Here is a 16,299-nt window from a genome sequence, read left to right on the forward strand (position 1 = left end):
TAGCTATTAATGTCTCAGGATGCAGGGGATGACATTGATGAATGAATCTGAAAGTCATACGGGATATCATTAGCACACACTGCAGGCAGGCTTTCCCTCAATCTCTTGGACTCATTTTGTTGAGACAGGGTCTCACTCTGTCGCCCAGACTGGAGTGCAGTGGTGTGATTCCCCTCCCGGACTGAAGTGAGACTACAGTCCTGAGTAGCTGGGACTACAGGTGCACGCCACCACAGTTGGCTAATTTTTATATGTTTTTGAGAGATGAGGTATCCGTGTGTTGCCCAGGCTAGTCTTGAATTCCTGGGCTCAGGCCATCTGCCCACCTTGGCCTCCCAAAATGCTGGGATTCCATGCGTGAGTCACCACACTTGGCCATGTCTTTCTTTTATAAATGAGTTCATGGCAATTAAGGGTCACTAAAAAGAGCAGACACAAATCAGTCAGAGCCAGACTGACTCTGAACCCAAACAGTGCTTCTCTCAGTAAAAGGGTAGAAACCACAGAACATGAATTACGTTGGTGGGATTTGTGTGACTTTTAATTTCTTATTTTACTAATGTCTTACAGTAAGTGTGAGGAGTAAAGATAGGGATGGGGTAAAGTTAAGGAAGAGAAAAGTATCTTTCAAGTTCCTTGAACTATTGAAGCATGTGCTAGGATAAGAAAGTTCAGTAAAAGCATCATGTCCTTATCACCAGAGCTCTTTAAGGAGACGCGGAAGAGAGACAGGGCAACTCTTCAGCTCTGGCAGAAGTGACTGCTGGACAGAGAACAAATCCTGCATCAGCCTTGGCACAAGTGAAACACTGGACAACGCAGATGCTACACAGTTGGGCAGATGAAGAGCTGACTGTCCAGAATCTACTTCTAGCAAGCGAGTAGGCGCATGCACACCCCTCCTCTGGTCTGAGTGTCTCTTCCTCTCCGGCAGGACCCCACCAACTGTGCAGCCATGGGGTAAATGTTGGGGAAGTCTTTTAGAAAAGAGAAAGATTTCTTTTTTGTATTTGCTGGTGGTGTTGATTGACCAGAAGTGGTTTCTTTTACTTTGGGGCAATAGCATTGTGTTCTGGTGACAAAATATCCTATACTTAGTACTCGTAAAAGGCATAAGAGAGTGAAAGCAAGGCCTCTTTAGGACCTAGACTAGTGGGAAAGGGAATGAGTGGATTCTAAGGGTAAGGGCATGAAAAAGCTAATTCTATATCACCACAAATGAACTGACACATAAATGACACCTTGGCTTTTTCCACTCATAGAAACACTCACTTCTAGCTTATACTACTAAATCTAAGTTCAGCTTAATCGCAGTTTGGAATAAGTATTTACTGAGCTTCTAGAGCAAAGGTGAAAAGCTACATCCTTAATAGTTTTTTTTCTCCTAATTAAATGGATTTGTGGAAGCTGAAAGCCTAAAGTCTAGGGATTCTTTTCATTATTTTATTTGTTGGGGGAAACCCTTAAAATTCATCACTGCCATTTTTTTAACCTACAGGATTGAAAGAATATGAAATGGGCAGGGATGAGTCATTACACGAATCATAGACATGGTCAACATGCATCTAATTTTACCCACTGAGCAAAGAGAGCTAACAGGGGTAAGTTCTTTTGAGAAGAACCAAAATGTGTTTAAAAGGGAAGAATACTACATAGACTATTTTTTTTCCTGCATGGAAGAAAAGGATATATGGAATTGAGGGAGATGGAAAGTGTCCATTAAACAAACACCTATTATTTGTGAAACAGTTCTATCAGAGTGGAATTGGGTGTGGACCATTAGTTTATCTTTGGCAGTGATCTTATGTTTTAGGTATCTAGAGTAAGATTATTTAGCTGGATAATGGCTGGGTAGTGTGAATAATTTCAGTTCACAGCAAATGATGATGATCACAGATTTAGCACCTTAGTTTGTACTTCCTCTGCACCTGAATCATCAATCACTGTGAAGCGTGAGCTGAAGGTCAGAAAGCTGTATTCTTAGATAACTCATCTGTGATTGCTCCAGGACTGCAGTTTACTTCAATCTAAGGGGTGGTTTTCTTATTAGAGAATGTAATTATTCAATACTAAATATGAGACTGAAGCCTTGAAGACATTTCATAGTGGTGTGGCAGGTGTTATGTTTCAGGAACAGGCTGTTTATCAAGTCAAATAATGCATATCATTCCCTCTTAAGCATTAACTCTTTCAAAGCAATGGAATTATATTTTTTGGCTCGAAATGGTGGTTTCTTCTATATTTGATTTCTCGGTTTTCTTAGTAGATATTACTGTCTCCTCTAATATTTCTTCAAAACTTTCCCCTATCTGGGAGGTTTTCTTAGAGGCTACCTTAGATGCCTCCTCCTCCTCTTCTTCTTTCTTAAGTGATAGCCCAGTGGATGAGACTTTGGAGGTTGTAGAACTGAGGATTCTAGATGGGAGCAGGTAACTTGGATTGGGAAGTGGATTGAGCCCTGAAATGCTTAACCCACTGGTGCTAAAACGTGTCTCTTCGCCTTCCAGCAGTTTCCTGTAAATTCAACAGAGAAAAACTCTTAGGAAGTCAACTTGTAACTTCCCATCCCCCAAGAACTCAACCCTCTAGTCCCGATTCATTTGATTGAGATTCCAAAGGACTTTGGAGTTTCTTCATGAGATTGAAACTAATACATATTTAATTTCAAAGCTCAAAGAGTTGGAGCGTGTGCATGGGTGTACACACACATACACCCCTTTGGCACCAGCTATGTTTAAATCATTGTCAAAGGGAAACCTATCCTATTCACAAATATATTCCAGAAGGAAAACCTACAACTCCCCTTGGCCACATCACACCCATTTTTGGCAATTAGCAACAAAGCTCTAGGGAGAAGTAATTTTCCTAATTAACACCTTAGCTGCAATAGGGATAAGGAGGTGAGATGTCCTCAAAGGTGGTAGGAATTGCCTAATTCAACCTGGATTTGAGATTTGTACTTTTTCAGTATGTAAGGGTACAAAGGGAATAGAACTAGCAATAACAAAAGCCAGTGAATGACACTATTTCAGATACCAGATTTTTCTCAGTGTGACCTAAACAGTCCTATAAAAGAGTGGCCCCCAAACCATGTTTTTTATAATTCTTAATAGTTTTTATCATGCTTTTTTTTTTTTTGAGACGGAGTCTCACTGTCTCCCAGGCTGGAGTGCAGTGGCATGATCGCAGCTCACTGCAACCTCCACCTCCCAGGTTCAAGCAATTCTCCTGCCTCAGCCTTCCAAGTAGCTGGGACTACAGGTGTGCGCCACCACGCCTGGCTAATTTTTGTATTTTTAGTAGAGACGGGGTTTCACCATGTTGGCCAGGCTGGTCCTCAACTCCTGATCTCAAGTGATCCACCTGCCTTGGCCTCCCAAAGTGCTGGGATTACAGGAATGAGCACTGCACCTGGCCCCAAACCCTATTTTTAAAGTTACAAGTCTCATGGGTTTTTATTTTAACCTCTGTGTCCTCACATTATCCCCTTAAATCCTTGCAGAGGTACACAGAATACTCCGGGACTTGTAAGGTGGAGCTGGCTTATATCTAAGTAGAGGGACAGAGAGGTCAGTTCACTTGAAAGGAGCCAGTGATGCCCTTCCTCCCTCCCTCACCAGTCAGAAACCAGAGAGACTAGACCCACTTATCTGGGTAGCACTGCTCCCGGGTGACTGGATTTACTTGGGTGAGCGGGCTCTTTGCAGTACCTGTAAGCTGCTATCTCAATGTCAAGAGCCATTTTGACATTGAGCAAGTCCTGGTATTCCCGAAGGTGGCGTGCCATCTCACTCTTGGTGTTCCTCAGATCATTCTCTAGCTGCCCAATGCTATCCTGAAAAACAACATATCCAAAACAGTTAGGCCAAACCAGCTGAAATTCCTTGAGATTTCCAGAAGGCAAGGATTCTCAACCCTGACTACACATTAAACCCACCTAATGAATAACTTGCTTATATTCAGGCCTGTCCCTGAGCCCAGATCCAGATTCACTGATTCTGGGGTGGGGTCCCAGCGTTTGCATTTTTTTCATAAAGGCCCCCAGGAGATTTGGACTCATGGTGAGAACTGGGAACTTTTACCCAGAGGGCAAGTGAACACCTGCCCTTTTCAGGAGAGCGACATGGCAAATAGTTCTCAACTGAACATGGAGATGATTTATTTTTTACACTTACTTAGCATCCCTCCCTTGCTTGTTGTGTTGCTGCTAAATAACTCTGTTGTGGCATGTCCTTTCCAAAACCCAAAGCCTCAGGTTAGGAGCTTAGATTCAGAAAATTCCTACTGTGGAAAGCACAGAGAGGACAGCAAGATTTGCCTCCATTCCTTTTGATGATTTCCTGGAAGCCTCCTAATCAGTCACTTTACTGAGAATGTTTTACATTATAGGTAAGGAGAAAGCAGAAATATTCCACAGAATTTTTTTTTTAAACTAAGGTATGGAAGAGAAATCATTTTGTATTTATAGTCCTTGAGCAGCCAGAAGGATTTTATTTTTTTGAGACAAGGTTTTGCTCTGTTGCCTAGGTAGGAGTACAGTGGTGTGATCATAGTTCACTGCAGCCTCGAAACTCCTGGGCTCCAGCAACCTTCCTGCCTCAGCCTCCCAAGCAGCTGGGACTAACAGCTGTGCACCACCATGCCTAACAAATTTAAAAAAAAAAATTTTTTTTTGTAGAGATGAGGTCTCATTGTGTTGTCCAGGCTGGTCTCAAACTCCTGGCCTCAAGAGACACTCCTACCGGCTGGTCAGTGGCTCACACCTGTAATCCCAGCACTTTGGGAGGCTAAGGTGGGCGGATCACAAGGTCAAGAGATCGAGACCATCCTGACCAACATGGTGAAACCCCATCTCTAAAAAAAAAAAACAGAGAGAGATAATACTCCTGCTTTTACCTCCTAAAGTCCTTAGATTACATATGTGAGCCACTGTGCCCAGCCTGGCCTTTTCTTTTGCTCCTTAACTATATCAAGTTCATTGCTGTCCCAGGCCCTTTAGGCTTGTTATTTCCTCTACCTAAAATGCTAGTCTTTACATGGCTGACTCCTTGTCATACAAGATTCAGTTCAGGCCAGGCGCGATGGCTCATGGCTGTAATTCTACCACTTAGGGAGGCTGAGGCAGGTGGATCACCTGAGGTCAGGAGTTCAAGACTGCCAACATGGTGAAACCCCGTCTCTAATAAAAATACAAAAATTAGCTGGGTGCAGTGGCGTGCACCTATAATTCCAGTTACTTGGGAGGCTGAAGCAAGAGAATCACTTGAACCTGGGAGCCGGAGGTTGCAGTGAGCCAAGATCGCTACCATTGCACTCCAGGTTGAGCAACAAGAGCAAAACTCCATTTCAAAAAAAAAAAAATTCAGTTCAAATGTCCTCTCCTGACAAGTGCAGTGGCTCATGCCTATAATCTTAGCACTTTGAGAGGCCAACGCAGGTGGATCACTCGATGTAGGGAGTTCGAGACCAGCCTCACCAACATGGAGAAACCCTGTCTCTACTATAATTAGAAAAAATTAAGCAGGTGTGGTGGTGCATGCCTATAATCCCAGGTACTCGGGAGGCTGAGGTAGGAGAATAATTTGAACACAGGAGGCAGAGGTTGCAGTGAGCCGAGATTGCACCACAGTACTCCAACCTGGGCAACAAGAGTGAAACTCGTCTCAAAAAAAGAAAAAAAAGGTCTTCCTTTGCATTCAATTTAAGTATCCTCCCTCCACCAACCCAGTACTTTATTTTACCTGAAGCCCAAGCAGCTGCTAGCCCATGCAGGAACCTTGTGCAAATCAGAAAAAGATACCCCCAATAGGAGGACAAATTAGAAAAAAAGGATTCAGTTGAATGCAGCCACCCTGCTCTTAGCTCTTATCATTATATAAAATTATCTTCTTCATGTATTAGGTTTTTTTTTTTTTGAGACAGCTTCTTGCTCTATTACCCAGGCTGGAGTGCAGTGGCACAATCTCAGCTCACTGCAACATCCTCCTCCTGGGTTCAAGCAATTCTCCTGCTTCAGCCTCCTGAGTAGCTGGGATTACAGGCACCACTATGCCTGGCTAATTTTTGTATTTTTAGTAGAGACAGGTTTCACCGTGTTGGCCAGGCTGGTCTTGAATTCCTGACCTCATGATCCACCTGCCTCAGTCTCTGGAAATGCTGGGATTACAGGCATGAGCCACTGCATCTAGCCCTGGCAATTTGTTAGTTTATTCTAATTTATTCTCTGTTGCTTTCCTCTATAACAGAGTTTTACAACTTTGGCAGTATTGATGTTTTGGGCTGGATAATTACTTGTTACTGGGAGCTGTCTTGTGAAATAAAGGATGTTTAGTAGCATCCCTGGCTAGATGGCAGAAGCACATACTTCCCTCTCCCAGTTGTGGTAATGAGAAAACGTCTCCAGGGCATGGCGTGGTGGCTCACACCTGTAACCCCAGCATTTTGGGTGGCTGAGGCGGGCGAATCACTTGAGGCTGAGCTGAGAGAATTGCTTGATCTGGGAAGGCGGAGGTTGCAGTAAGCCATGATGGCACCACTGTGCTCCAGCCTGGGTGACAGAGCGAGAGCTTGTCTTAAAAAAAAAAAAAAAAAAAAAGAAAGAAAGGACACAATGAATGATTGGGGGTTATTTTTAAGAAACAGTGATGCAGATAAACATATCAGAAACCTCAAGAAAGTAAGTGCTGACAGGCCCGTGCAACTCCCCTGTGAGAATGATGAAGCAATGGTGAAAGGCAGGGCTGAGACATCAGGGGGTGCAAACTTCCAAATCAAGAGAATTTGCGGAATTAAAATTCATGCCACCTACCTGTTCTATAAATATTGACAGGAATACTGCAAAGAAGAGTCTCAATTGACTGATGGGTACAGAACAAGGAATGACAGTCAGTAGGAAAAATACGTATTATACTGGACAGTGATGCATATATTTCAAAGTGTGTTAAGAGATCATGAGGGCTTAAAGAAATTTTTACTGAGAAATTTTACCTGACAGTTCCTATTTGAGGTTATAATCAACTCTGCTACTGACACATTAGGGGAAAGATAATCAATATTAGTGTGGTAAGAGAGAAAAGAGTCTAGGGTGAGAGAAAAAGGAGAAAGAAGAAAATATGATTATGCAAAGAAGGAGGAGGAATGCTATATGAAGATAAGAGGAGGATTTCATTAGGGACTTTGGGTTGTAGTTTTTGCCCTGCCACTAACATCCATTGGACCTCAGCCAGTTTTCTACATTTTAGTTTCTTCCTATCTTCTATTTCTGCATACAGAAAGTTATAATGTTTATTCTTTTTCTAAGGTGTTCTGAGATCCTCAAATTAGGATTCCAATTTAATATATCTCACGTATACATTAGTATATGATGAGTCCATTATCTGTTAAATTAGATAGTAGCATTAAAACAGCATGGCAAATAGGAAGAACGCAATAAATGTTAGTGATTTTTACTGTTAATATCACACCACGCAGCCCTCTATCCTTTTGATGATATGGACAAATTTATCACAAGCCTTCACTATTACCAACCCCTTAGATAACTAAGAAAACTAATGTATCATAACACTTTAATATTGGATAGTTGGAGGCATATACCTTAAAGCACCAGATTTTTTCATAACAATTTTGAATAAAAAGCCTTTCTAAAGTGACTTGAGGGATGTTGGAATCAGCGTTGCTGCTTATTGGTTTTCTTTGTTCTGAAAGATGAACGGATCTGCTGCTACTCATTCTTAACAATGCCTGACTCCAGTGGTCCCCATTCTCTATCTTGCTGCAGGCTTGAAATCAAATAAAAAAGCATTTTAAAATCATGTTATGAATAGGCTGGGAGCATTAGAGAGGCCAAGTTCCTAATATGTGGCTTAGAGATAGATAATATGTCTCATCGGCAGGTTAATTAGGTCCTTGCTTAAAACATTACTTTTGTTTCATAGCTGTTTTTTTGAATAAGAAAGAGGTGGTTGTGGAGCTCAGTTCTAGACAAGAGTTCCTTGAACTTCTATGTTACAGATTTCACATATCTATTTTACAGATCACTGTAGACAAAAGCACGACTTTGCTCCTTTCAGAAGCAACTGTGCTGTGTGCTGACCATTGATTGCTCTTCAATGTCCGGTTTCTTTGTTTGCGCTCTCCTCCCCACATCAGGCTGTGTCTTGCATTGCCCTTCAAAAGCCCTGCCAAAGATGGCCTCCAGCTCGAGATCTGAGCAGAGCGCCGCAGTCCGTCCCCTCCCCCAACCACGCAGCTGCTGCCAGCTTAGCCTGAGGGAACGAGAGAGCGGCACGCCCAGCTCCAGCTGGGGTCTCTCCTGGAGGAGCTAAGACAAATGCTGAGCATCGTGCCCAGGGCTGGAAGGATGCCGGGTGGAGTAAGAGAAAAAAACTGGCCACACTAGCATTTGCAGTGCTGAAGAAGAAAGATAGAGCTGTGGATTTCAGCACGTTTGGGGGGCCCTCGGTCAGGGGGGCAGTAGTGAGTGCCCCATAGTCTGATTGAAAGAGGCTATCTGGAATTACTGCTCTGCATAATCAACTTGGGTGGGGACAGAGGATTTTTATTTGTGGTTCACCATGCGTGCTTTATTCTCACACCTATCTTTCCTTTGTCCTCATCTTTTTCTTTCCTCTACCACACTCAAAAGCCCTGCATTATACGTATCTCTGTAAACTACTTTACTGGAAGAAGTGGTTTAGATCAGTGTACTCCAAAATTAGTCTGAAGACCAACAGGATGCAGCACTTTTATTGAAAAATGCATATTCCTGGCCGGGTGTGGTGGCTCACGCCTATAATCCAAGCACTTTGGAGGCCAAGGTGGGCAGATCACCTGAGGTCGGGAGTTCAAGACCAGCCTGACCAACATGGTAAAACCCCGTCTTTAAAAAAATAATAAATAAATAAACAATAATAATAAAAAAATGCATATTTACCTGTGAACTGCTGAATCCATATCTTTGGGAGTGGGCCTGATTATTTTTTTAAGCCCCCGATTGACCTGAGTGTCACTGGGTTTAGGATCCATGAGTTTAAATTTATTTCTATAAAGATACTATCATGGTGGCCCAGGTGACAGTAATACAGTAAGATAAGGAGGGGCAAACAAAACAATGAAACAAAAACCAGGTGGAAGAGCTTACAAAAGACCGAATGCACCTAATTTCAGAAATGGATCTATCAAGCTATGGATTTATGTGCAGCCACTGCCACCTCCAATCTCCAGGGGGCCAGCCCCTTCCTGCTATTTAATTAGGCTGTACTCCAATCTCATAATGGAGAGAAAACAGCAGACTTGGCTTTTCTCCCTGGAGAGCATTAACCTGCAGTGATCTTGATCATTCAGCAAGGTCTTTCAAGGAAAGCTTCAACTTTTCAAGACTGACCACAGTAGAGGCCTGAGACCCCAGGTACCCTCCAAGAAATGTCTCTGGACATCTTTAATAGAACTGGGACTCCAATGGTGCTGAAGTGGCTATGTAGGCACTGGAATTGCCCAGTGTCAGAAATGGAAACCCCTTCAGCTTTTTATGCAGCTCTTCTCTCACCTGATTGACTCTCTCATACACTATTGTATACTTATTGTGTCACCTTGAATCATTTTTTTGCCCTTTCAAAAGTGTAAGAAGCTTTCTCTCCTCAAATAGGCTATCAGCTCTCTGGGACAGAGAAGACGGAACTTTAATGGGACCTTCCTGTTTCATAGAGGGTGCCAAGCTTGAAAAGGAAAATGGCCCTATCGCTAATCTCTAGCAGAAGAAAGAGAACATCCTCCCATTAGTGCAGTGAAAGATGAGGACAGGGTGAGAAGGCAAGAAAACAATGGCTAAATCTCACTGTAGAAAGGGAAGTTTTTTTCGGTCAGCACTGCTTAGATTGTCAGAACAGTCAGAGACACCCTTGTGGCATCAGGCCTTTAGGATCCGCAGGTAAGGCTGAGCCCCACTTCAGCCTTAGGCCTCAAGGAGTAGGGAACAGCACTCTGTTGTCTGACCTCCTCTTCCACTCCCATCAGCAGGTCCTCTGTGGCTCTAAAGGCTCAAGCTGATAGGGGCAGCACCGCAGAGCTGCAGTTTCTTTGCTGTTTTTTGTTTGTTTCCTGTAGACCACGTCTGGATGACCCTACTATTGTCTAAAGATGAAAGCCTTTTACTGCAAACAAGCCAAGCCAAACTGTCACTACCTCTTAGAATGTATGGGCTATAACAAACAAACAGAGGACATGGAAAAGCCCAATTCAGCTGGCAGCTCTAAGTAAGTTATCCTTTTTTTGTGTGGAAATACTGGGCTAGGCTGGGCACGGTGGCTCACACCTGTAATCCCAGCACTTTGGGAAGCCAAGGAGGGAGGATCACCTGAGATCAGGAGTTCGAGACCAGCCTGACCAAGATGGAGAAACCTCGTCTCTACTAAAAATACAAAATTAGCTGGGTGTGGTGGCACATGCCTGTAATCCCAGCTACTCAGGAGGCTGAGGCAGGAGAATCACTTGAACCCAGGAGACAGAGGTTGCAGTGAGCCTAGATTGCACCACTGCACTCCAGCCTGGGCGATGGAGCACGACTCTGTCTCAAACAAAAAAAAAAAAAAAAAAGAAAAGAAAAAGAAAAAAACAAATACTGGGCTAGCACTCCAGAAGACCACCTAGCTCATCCCTGGAAGCTTCTGGAAGAAAAAAATGAAGTCTCAATTAGCCAAATGTGATTAATTCAGGCCATCCAGGGGCAAGGGTACATAGTGAAAAGTTCAAGTTCCAGATTTTGAAGCAGAAATGGAAGTACTTATTTGAATGATACTGCAATACCAAACTAACCTAAACAGTCCAAGCAGGCTTTCGTCCTTCATCAAAGGAAGTTATTTGTAAAAAATAGCAAATACCTGAACATCAATAAGAATTCTTTAGCTTCTGATTAAAATGGTACTTTTGAGATTTCATTCCTTTCTTGCTTCTATTTTACCAATGTTCCCAAGCCCTATTAATTTCACCAAATATAAGCTTTAATCCTAGCTAGAATTACTGCAAGTTTCTGAATTGTCATTCTATTCAAAGGAGCGTTCACCTTGAAACTGAACCATAGTATTTTAATTCTTTTCTACACTTTCCATTTACCCTGTCTCCTACCTCTGTGCCCTTTATGGTCATAATCCCAGAATGTCTTATATAGTAAAATTCAAGATGCAGTGGCCTTTGTTGGTAAGAAATAGCCAATCAATACCTTCACAGGAGCTTAGAGGACAGAGAAAGATGGAAAAAAAAAAATACATACACTAGAACAAAGGAAAACCATCTCTGTGACTTATCACATACACTTACGATGAAAAAAATATTAATAAAACAGGAATTTTCAAGTGGGACCTCACAGCTGCTGAGCAAATTAAGTGGTTTTTGTTTAGTGCTAAGCCATCTATGAAAGCCAAAATTGATATCTACGAGGTGACCTTTGATTGCAGGTAGCCAAGACTGATATGTTGGTGTTGCAGGAAAAAAAAAAAAAATCAAAGCAGTTTAACTGTCTAGAGATTCATAACTGGGACACGAGACGGGAGAGACATCATTTCCGAGATGGGAAGAACTCGAGATCAGCACCGTGGACAGCGCCCCGACATTTCACGTTTTGCCAACTAGCGAACGCTTTCTTTAAAAAATGAATCGTGTGTGTGTGTGTGTGTTAGAGCAGGGCGGCTGCTACTAGCTCGTGTGTGTGTGTGTGTGTGTGTATGTAGAGCAAGGCGGTTGCTACTAGCTCAAGAGTGTGTGTGTGTGTGTTAGGGTAGAGCAGGGCGGTTGCTAACAGCTCAAGCATTGCTCAGCTTGTTCGCTTCCAATCTACTTTTTGCAGCGCGAAAGTCAAAAAAATGGGATAGGACCCTTCCCAGTTCAGGACGGCATTCTTCCTTCAACCCTGAAGCGTACCATACTCCATGAATACCTTCCAGAATGCACAGAAAGCCTTTCAAAGTCAACCAAACAAGCCAGATAGCCAAGACAGCACCGCCCACGTAACCTGCCCCGTTTAGGTCAGTCCTACTTTGGGTGGGGCAGTGTTCTCCGGACCGCCGGTGTGTGTATGCCCGCTTGCTGACAGACAGGCATAGTTAGGTTTTCGAACCTCAAAGAAGTTTAAGGGCTTCTTTGTTTGAAGGGCTGAGGCAGGAACATAAATGAGGGGCGTTCCCTAAAGTTAACAGTAGAGACTCCAGGGCTTTTTGTTTACCAGCGCCTCCAGCCGGGGCTCTTCTCTCTTTTGCCCTCTTCTTAAGTCCTAGGGCCCAGTTTTACCAGAGGAAGCGGGAACGCGCGGGAGAGGGGAGGGCACGCCTTCCCACGCCCAGCCCCAGCCCTTACCTGGTAGCCAGCCACCTCGGCATTGTGCCGCTCCTCCAGTTCCAGGATCTGCCTCTCCAAGGACTCGTTGGCCCCGCGCAGGCCCTCGATCTCGATGGTGCGCGCCTGCAGCTGGCGCCGGTACTCGTGGATCTCCTCGCGGCTGGCTCGGATGGCCTCGGTGCTGCGCGCCGCCTGCTCGTTCAGGTTGGCGAACTTGGACTTGTACCATTCCTCCGCGGACTGCAGGTTCTTGGCAGCCAGGGACTCATACTGGGCGCGGATCTCCCTCAGCGCAGAGCTCAGGTCTGGTTTAGCCACAGCCACGTCCACCTCGGCCGCGGCCTGCGACGATGCCTGCAGCGTGGCCAGCAGCTCGGCTACCTCCTCGTCGTGCACCTGGCGCACGAAGGCCAGCTCGTCCAGCAGCGACTCCACCTTCTTCTCCAGGTCCAGGCGGGCCAGCGTGGCGCCGTCCACGTCGCGCTGCTGCGCCTTCAGGGCGCGCTCGGCACCTTCGCGACCGCGGCTCTCCTCCTCGCAGCGCGCCCGCAGCCGCTGCACCTCCTCGGCCAGGCCGTCGCGCTCCAGCAGGGCCTGCGCGCGCGCCGAGCTCGCCTCCTCCAGCTGCGCGCGCAGGTCGCGCAGCTCGCGTTGGAAGAGCTCGCCGACGCGCGACGGCTCGGCGTGGCGCTGCCGCAGCGCGGCCAACTCGGCCTCCAGCGCGCGGTTCTGCGTCTCCAGCTGATGCACCTTCTCGATAAACACCGCGAAGCGGTCGTTGAGTCCCTGCAGCTGCTCCTTCTCGTTGGTGCGGATGATCTTGTACTCGTTGGTGCGCGCCGCCGCCTGGCTCAGGTCCAGCCCGTCGGATGCCGGCGGCCGGCGATAGGCCAGGCCGAGGCCGAGCGACGAGGCCGAGGAGCAGGCGGTCGAGGAGGCCACATTGCTGCGGGACAGGGACTGCGAGCGGAAGCCGCCCGCGCCGCCGGCCCCGGAGAGGCGCGCGGACAAGCGGGAGCCGTCCCCGAACACCTTGCGGTAGGAGGAGGAGGAGCACAGGTAGTGCTCCGAGCCGAAGCTCATGGTGTCGGGATCCGGGCCGGGCGTGCGGCTTCGGCTGGAGATACAGAAGAAAGGAGAGGTGCGGCAGGCAGGGCGCGGCGGGGCGGTGCGCGCTGGCTTTTAAGGCGCGGGGGGCTGGGGCGATGCGTTGGGGGCGGAGCTCCTGCTCGGAGCCTGGCCCGGGGAGGGAAGGGCGGGCATCCAGGAGCGGGGGCGGGGAGGCGCAGTGACTACTGCAGCTGCGCGCTCGACGATCTGGGGCGCGGGGTCAGGGCCATCTGCGTTGGAGTCGCTCCTGTCCGCAGCGCCTCTCCCCAAGAATCCACTGCTTTTGAAGTGACTCAAGCGGAGGGGTGCCCTAAACGACTGAGGTTTCCCATCCGGAAACCACACAGCTCTGTCGCATCCCTTGACCCTCTCTCCTCTTTCTTCTTTAACCCACTGGGAGGTTAGGGGTTTCTGGGAGGTGTCCCCTACACCCACCCTCATCTTGGGTTCTGAGGGCGAGGCCGTGTTTTCCCAGTTACAGTGGGAACCCCCTGGGCGAGGCCTTGCTCCTCCCTCAGGTGGCTCAGGGTCCCCAAGGAGAAAGGTCAGAGAGCCTCTCTCCAGCTAGCCCTCTGCAGCTCCTGGGAGGCTCCGGGCGGGTAGATGCTTGGAAAGCGCCTCTCCCCCAGAAGAGAGGGGAGATCGGTAAAGAAAGTGACCTCGAGCTGCGGAGAGTGGGGAGAAGCAGAGGTAGAGAAAGGAAAAGAGGCCAGACTTGGAGAAGCAGGAGGCGCTGGGAGTTGCTGGGGCTATCGATAGGGCACTAAAGCATGGCGCAGGCCAGGACCACAGGCTGGTGGAAAGGGGGCTGCAGACTTTTGTGTTTAGAGCATTATATTTTAAAACATTTCAAAAGGAGCGTTTTCAAACCAGGAGGTTTCACCTAAAAAGAAATTGGATTTCTGGCTTCTTCTGAAAACGGGAAGAGGTGGGATGCCCACAGTGGGCAGAGGTGAGTTGCCCTTGCCTTTGTGTAAGAAGTGTGCTTTCCTGTTTACTACAGTGCCTGCCATTCTCCACTGAATTACCCCCACTTTCTTAATTCGTTTACTTTACCTCTCTGATCATGTGGGCATTTGAGATTTCAGTCTGTGTAAATCCAGCAGGGCAGGTCGTCATCTGGCTTTGGAGAGCCACTTCCTCTGGAGATCTCTTTTTGGAGAAAAGAGATCCCTGCAAAAAGATTAAACTTCCAGAGTGGGGGAGAGTGCTGGTGACTGAGCTGGCCTCTTCTAGCACATGGTAGGGTTGGTGGGAAGGGGGGTGGGAATCAAAGAATGGGATCTGAAAAGATGAAGGCTAGGAGAGGTCAGTGTGAGGTCTGTAGTATGTACCCACTTTCAAACTTCTAATGTCACTCAGGATGTGGATATGGCTTTGGAGAGGGAGTAGGAAGACGTTTTTAGCTATATTCCAGAATTCCAGACTAAGGGCCTTTTTTTGATCTTGGAATCTTCAAGGATGTAGTCCTAGGATAAGTTTACTTCATGGGGAAAGGGAAATATGCTTGGGACAGGCCATCAAAGGAAGGGTGAAAAGGGATCTTATGGGACTTTGGAGCATATCTCTTGGCTTTGTGCTTAATGTCATGGAAGATGGTCAGGCCCTGTCACAGCCTGTCCCTCTGGTTCCTCATCACAGACCAAAGCCTTGAGGTAGAGGGACTCAATTCTGAGGTCTTTGCACTCAGAAAGACCTGGTCAGGTGAACAATAAAAGATTACTAACACTGCTGAATAGTGATTGTCTGCCAGTACTTGTGCTGGCACTTTTGCATAGGTTTACCTCCTCTGAATGTGCTTCAAGGTGGCCCTCACCTCCATCTTATAGATGAGACACTGAGGTGCCGGTGTGCACAAGGTCACCAGCAAGCAAAGACAAACATACATTCTCTCTTTACTATGTAATCCTGCAGTGAGCCTTTTTTTTTTTTGAGGCAGAGCTGGGCACAGTGTCTCATGCCTGTAATCCCAGCATTTTGGGAGGCCGAGATGGGCAGATTACTTGAGGTCAGCCTGACCAACATAGTGAAACCCCATCTCTATTAAAAATACAAAAATTAGCCCAGAGTGGTGGCACACACCTGTAATCCCACCTCCTCAGGAGGCTGACGCGGGAGAATTGCTTGAACCTCGGAGGCGGAGGTTGTAGTGCGCCGAGATTGTTCCACTCTACTCCAGCCTGGGCAACAGAGCGAGACTCCATCTCAAAACAAACAAACAAAAAACAAACACACAACAATAACGATGGAGTTTTGCTCTTCTTGCCCAGGCTGGAGGGCAGTGGCATGATCTCGGCTCACCACAACCTCTGCCTCCTGGGTTCAAGCTATTCTTCTGCTTCAGCCTCCTGCATAGCTGGGATTACAGGTGCCCGCCACCATGCCTGGCTAATCTTTTGTATTTTTACTAGAGACAGGTTTCATCATGTTGGCCAGGGTGGTCTTGAACTCCTGACCTCAGGTGATCCACCTGCCTTGGCTTCCCAAAGTGCAGGAATTACAGACGTCAGCCACTGCACCTGGCCTGCAGTGAGACTCTTGAAGTCACATTAATTTCTATGTAGCACGGCCAGGCGTGATGGCTCAAGCCTGTAATCCCAACACTTTGGGAGGCCGAGGTGGAGAGATCACCTGAGGTCAGGAGTTTGAGACCAGCATGATCAATATGGAGAAACCCTGTCTCTACTAAAAATATAAAATTAGCCAGGTGTGGTGGCGCATGCCTGTAATCCCAGCTACTCTGGAGGCTGAGACAGGAGAATTGCTTGAACTCCGGAGGTGGAGGTTGCAGTGAGCCGAGATTGTGCCATGACACTCTAGCCTGGGCAGCAAGAGCAAGACTCCATCTCAAAAAAAAAATTTTTT

At 46.6% G+C, this 16,299-nt stretch overlaps 1 protein-coding gene across 1 annotated transcript; it reads right to left on the reverse strand.

The window, feature by feature from the left end:
- Positions 1–514: 514 nt before the first annotated feature.
- On the reverse strand, positions 515–13,462 carry INA (internexin neuronal intermediate filament protein alpha). The gene is made up of 3 exons (XM_012439417.3): positions 12,343–13,462; positions 3,711–3,835; positions 515–2,514 (listed from the first exon to the last, which is right to left on the reverse strand). Exons 1-3 carry the CDS (start codon positions 13,405–13,407, stop codon positions 2,205–2,207), a joined length of 1,500 nt encoding a protein of 499 aa, XP_012294840.1. The 5' UTR covers positions 13,408–13,462; the 3' UTR covers positions 515–2,204.
- Between the last annotated feature and the right edge of the window lie 2,837 nt (positions 13,463–16,299).

Source organism: Aotus nancymaae, unplaced genomic scaffold (assembly GCF_030222135.1).
Source record: "Aotus nancymaae isolate 86718 unplaced genomic scaffold, 86718_ANA_hifiasm-v0.15.2.pri h1tg000010l, whole genome shotgun sequence".
Lineage (NCBI taxonomy): Eukaryota > Metazoa > Chordata > Mammalia > Primates > Aotidae > Aotus > Aotus nancymaae.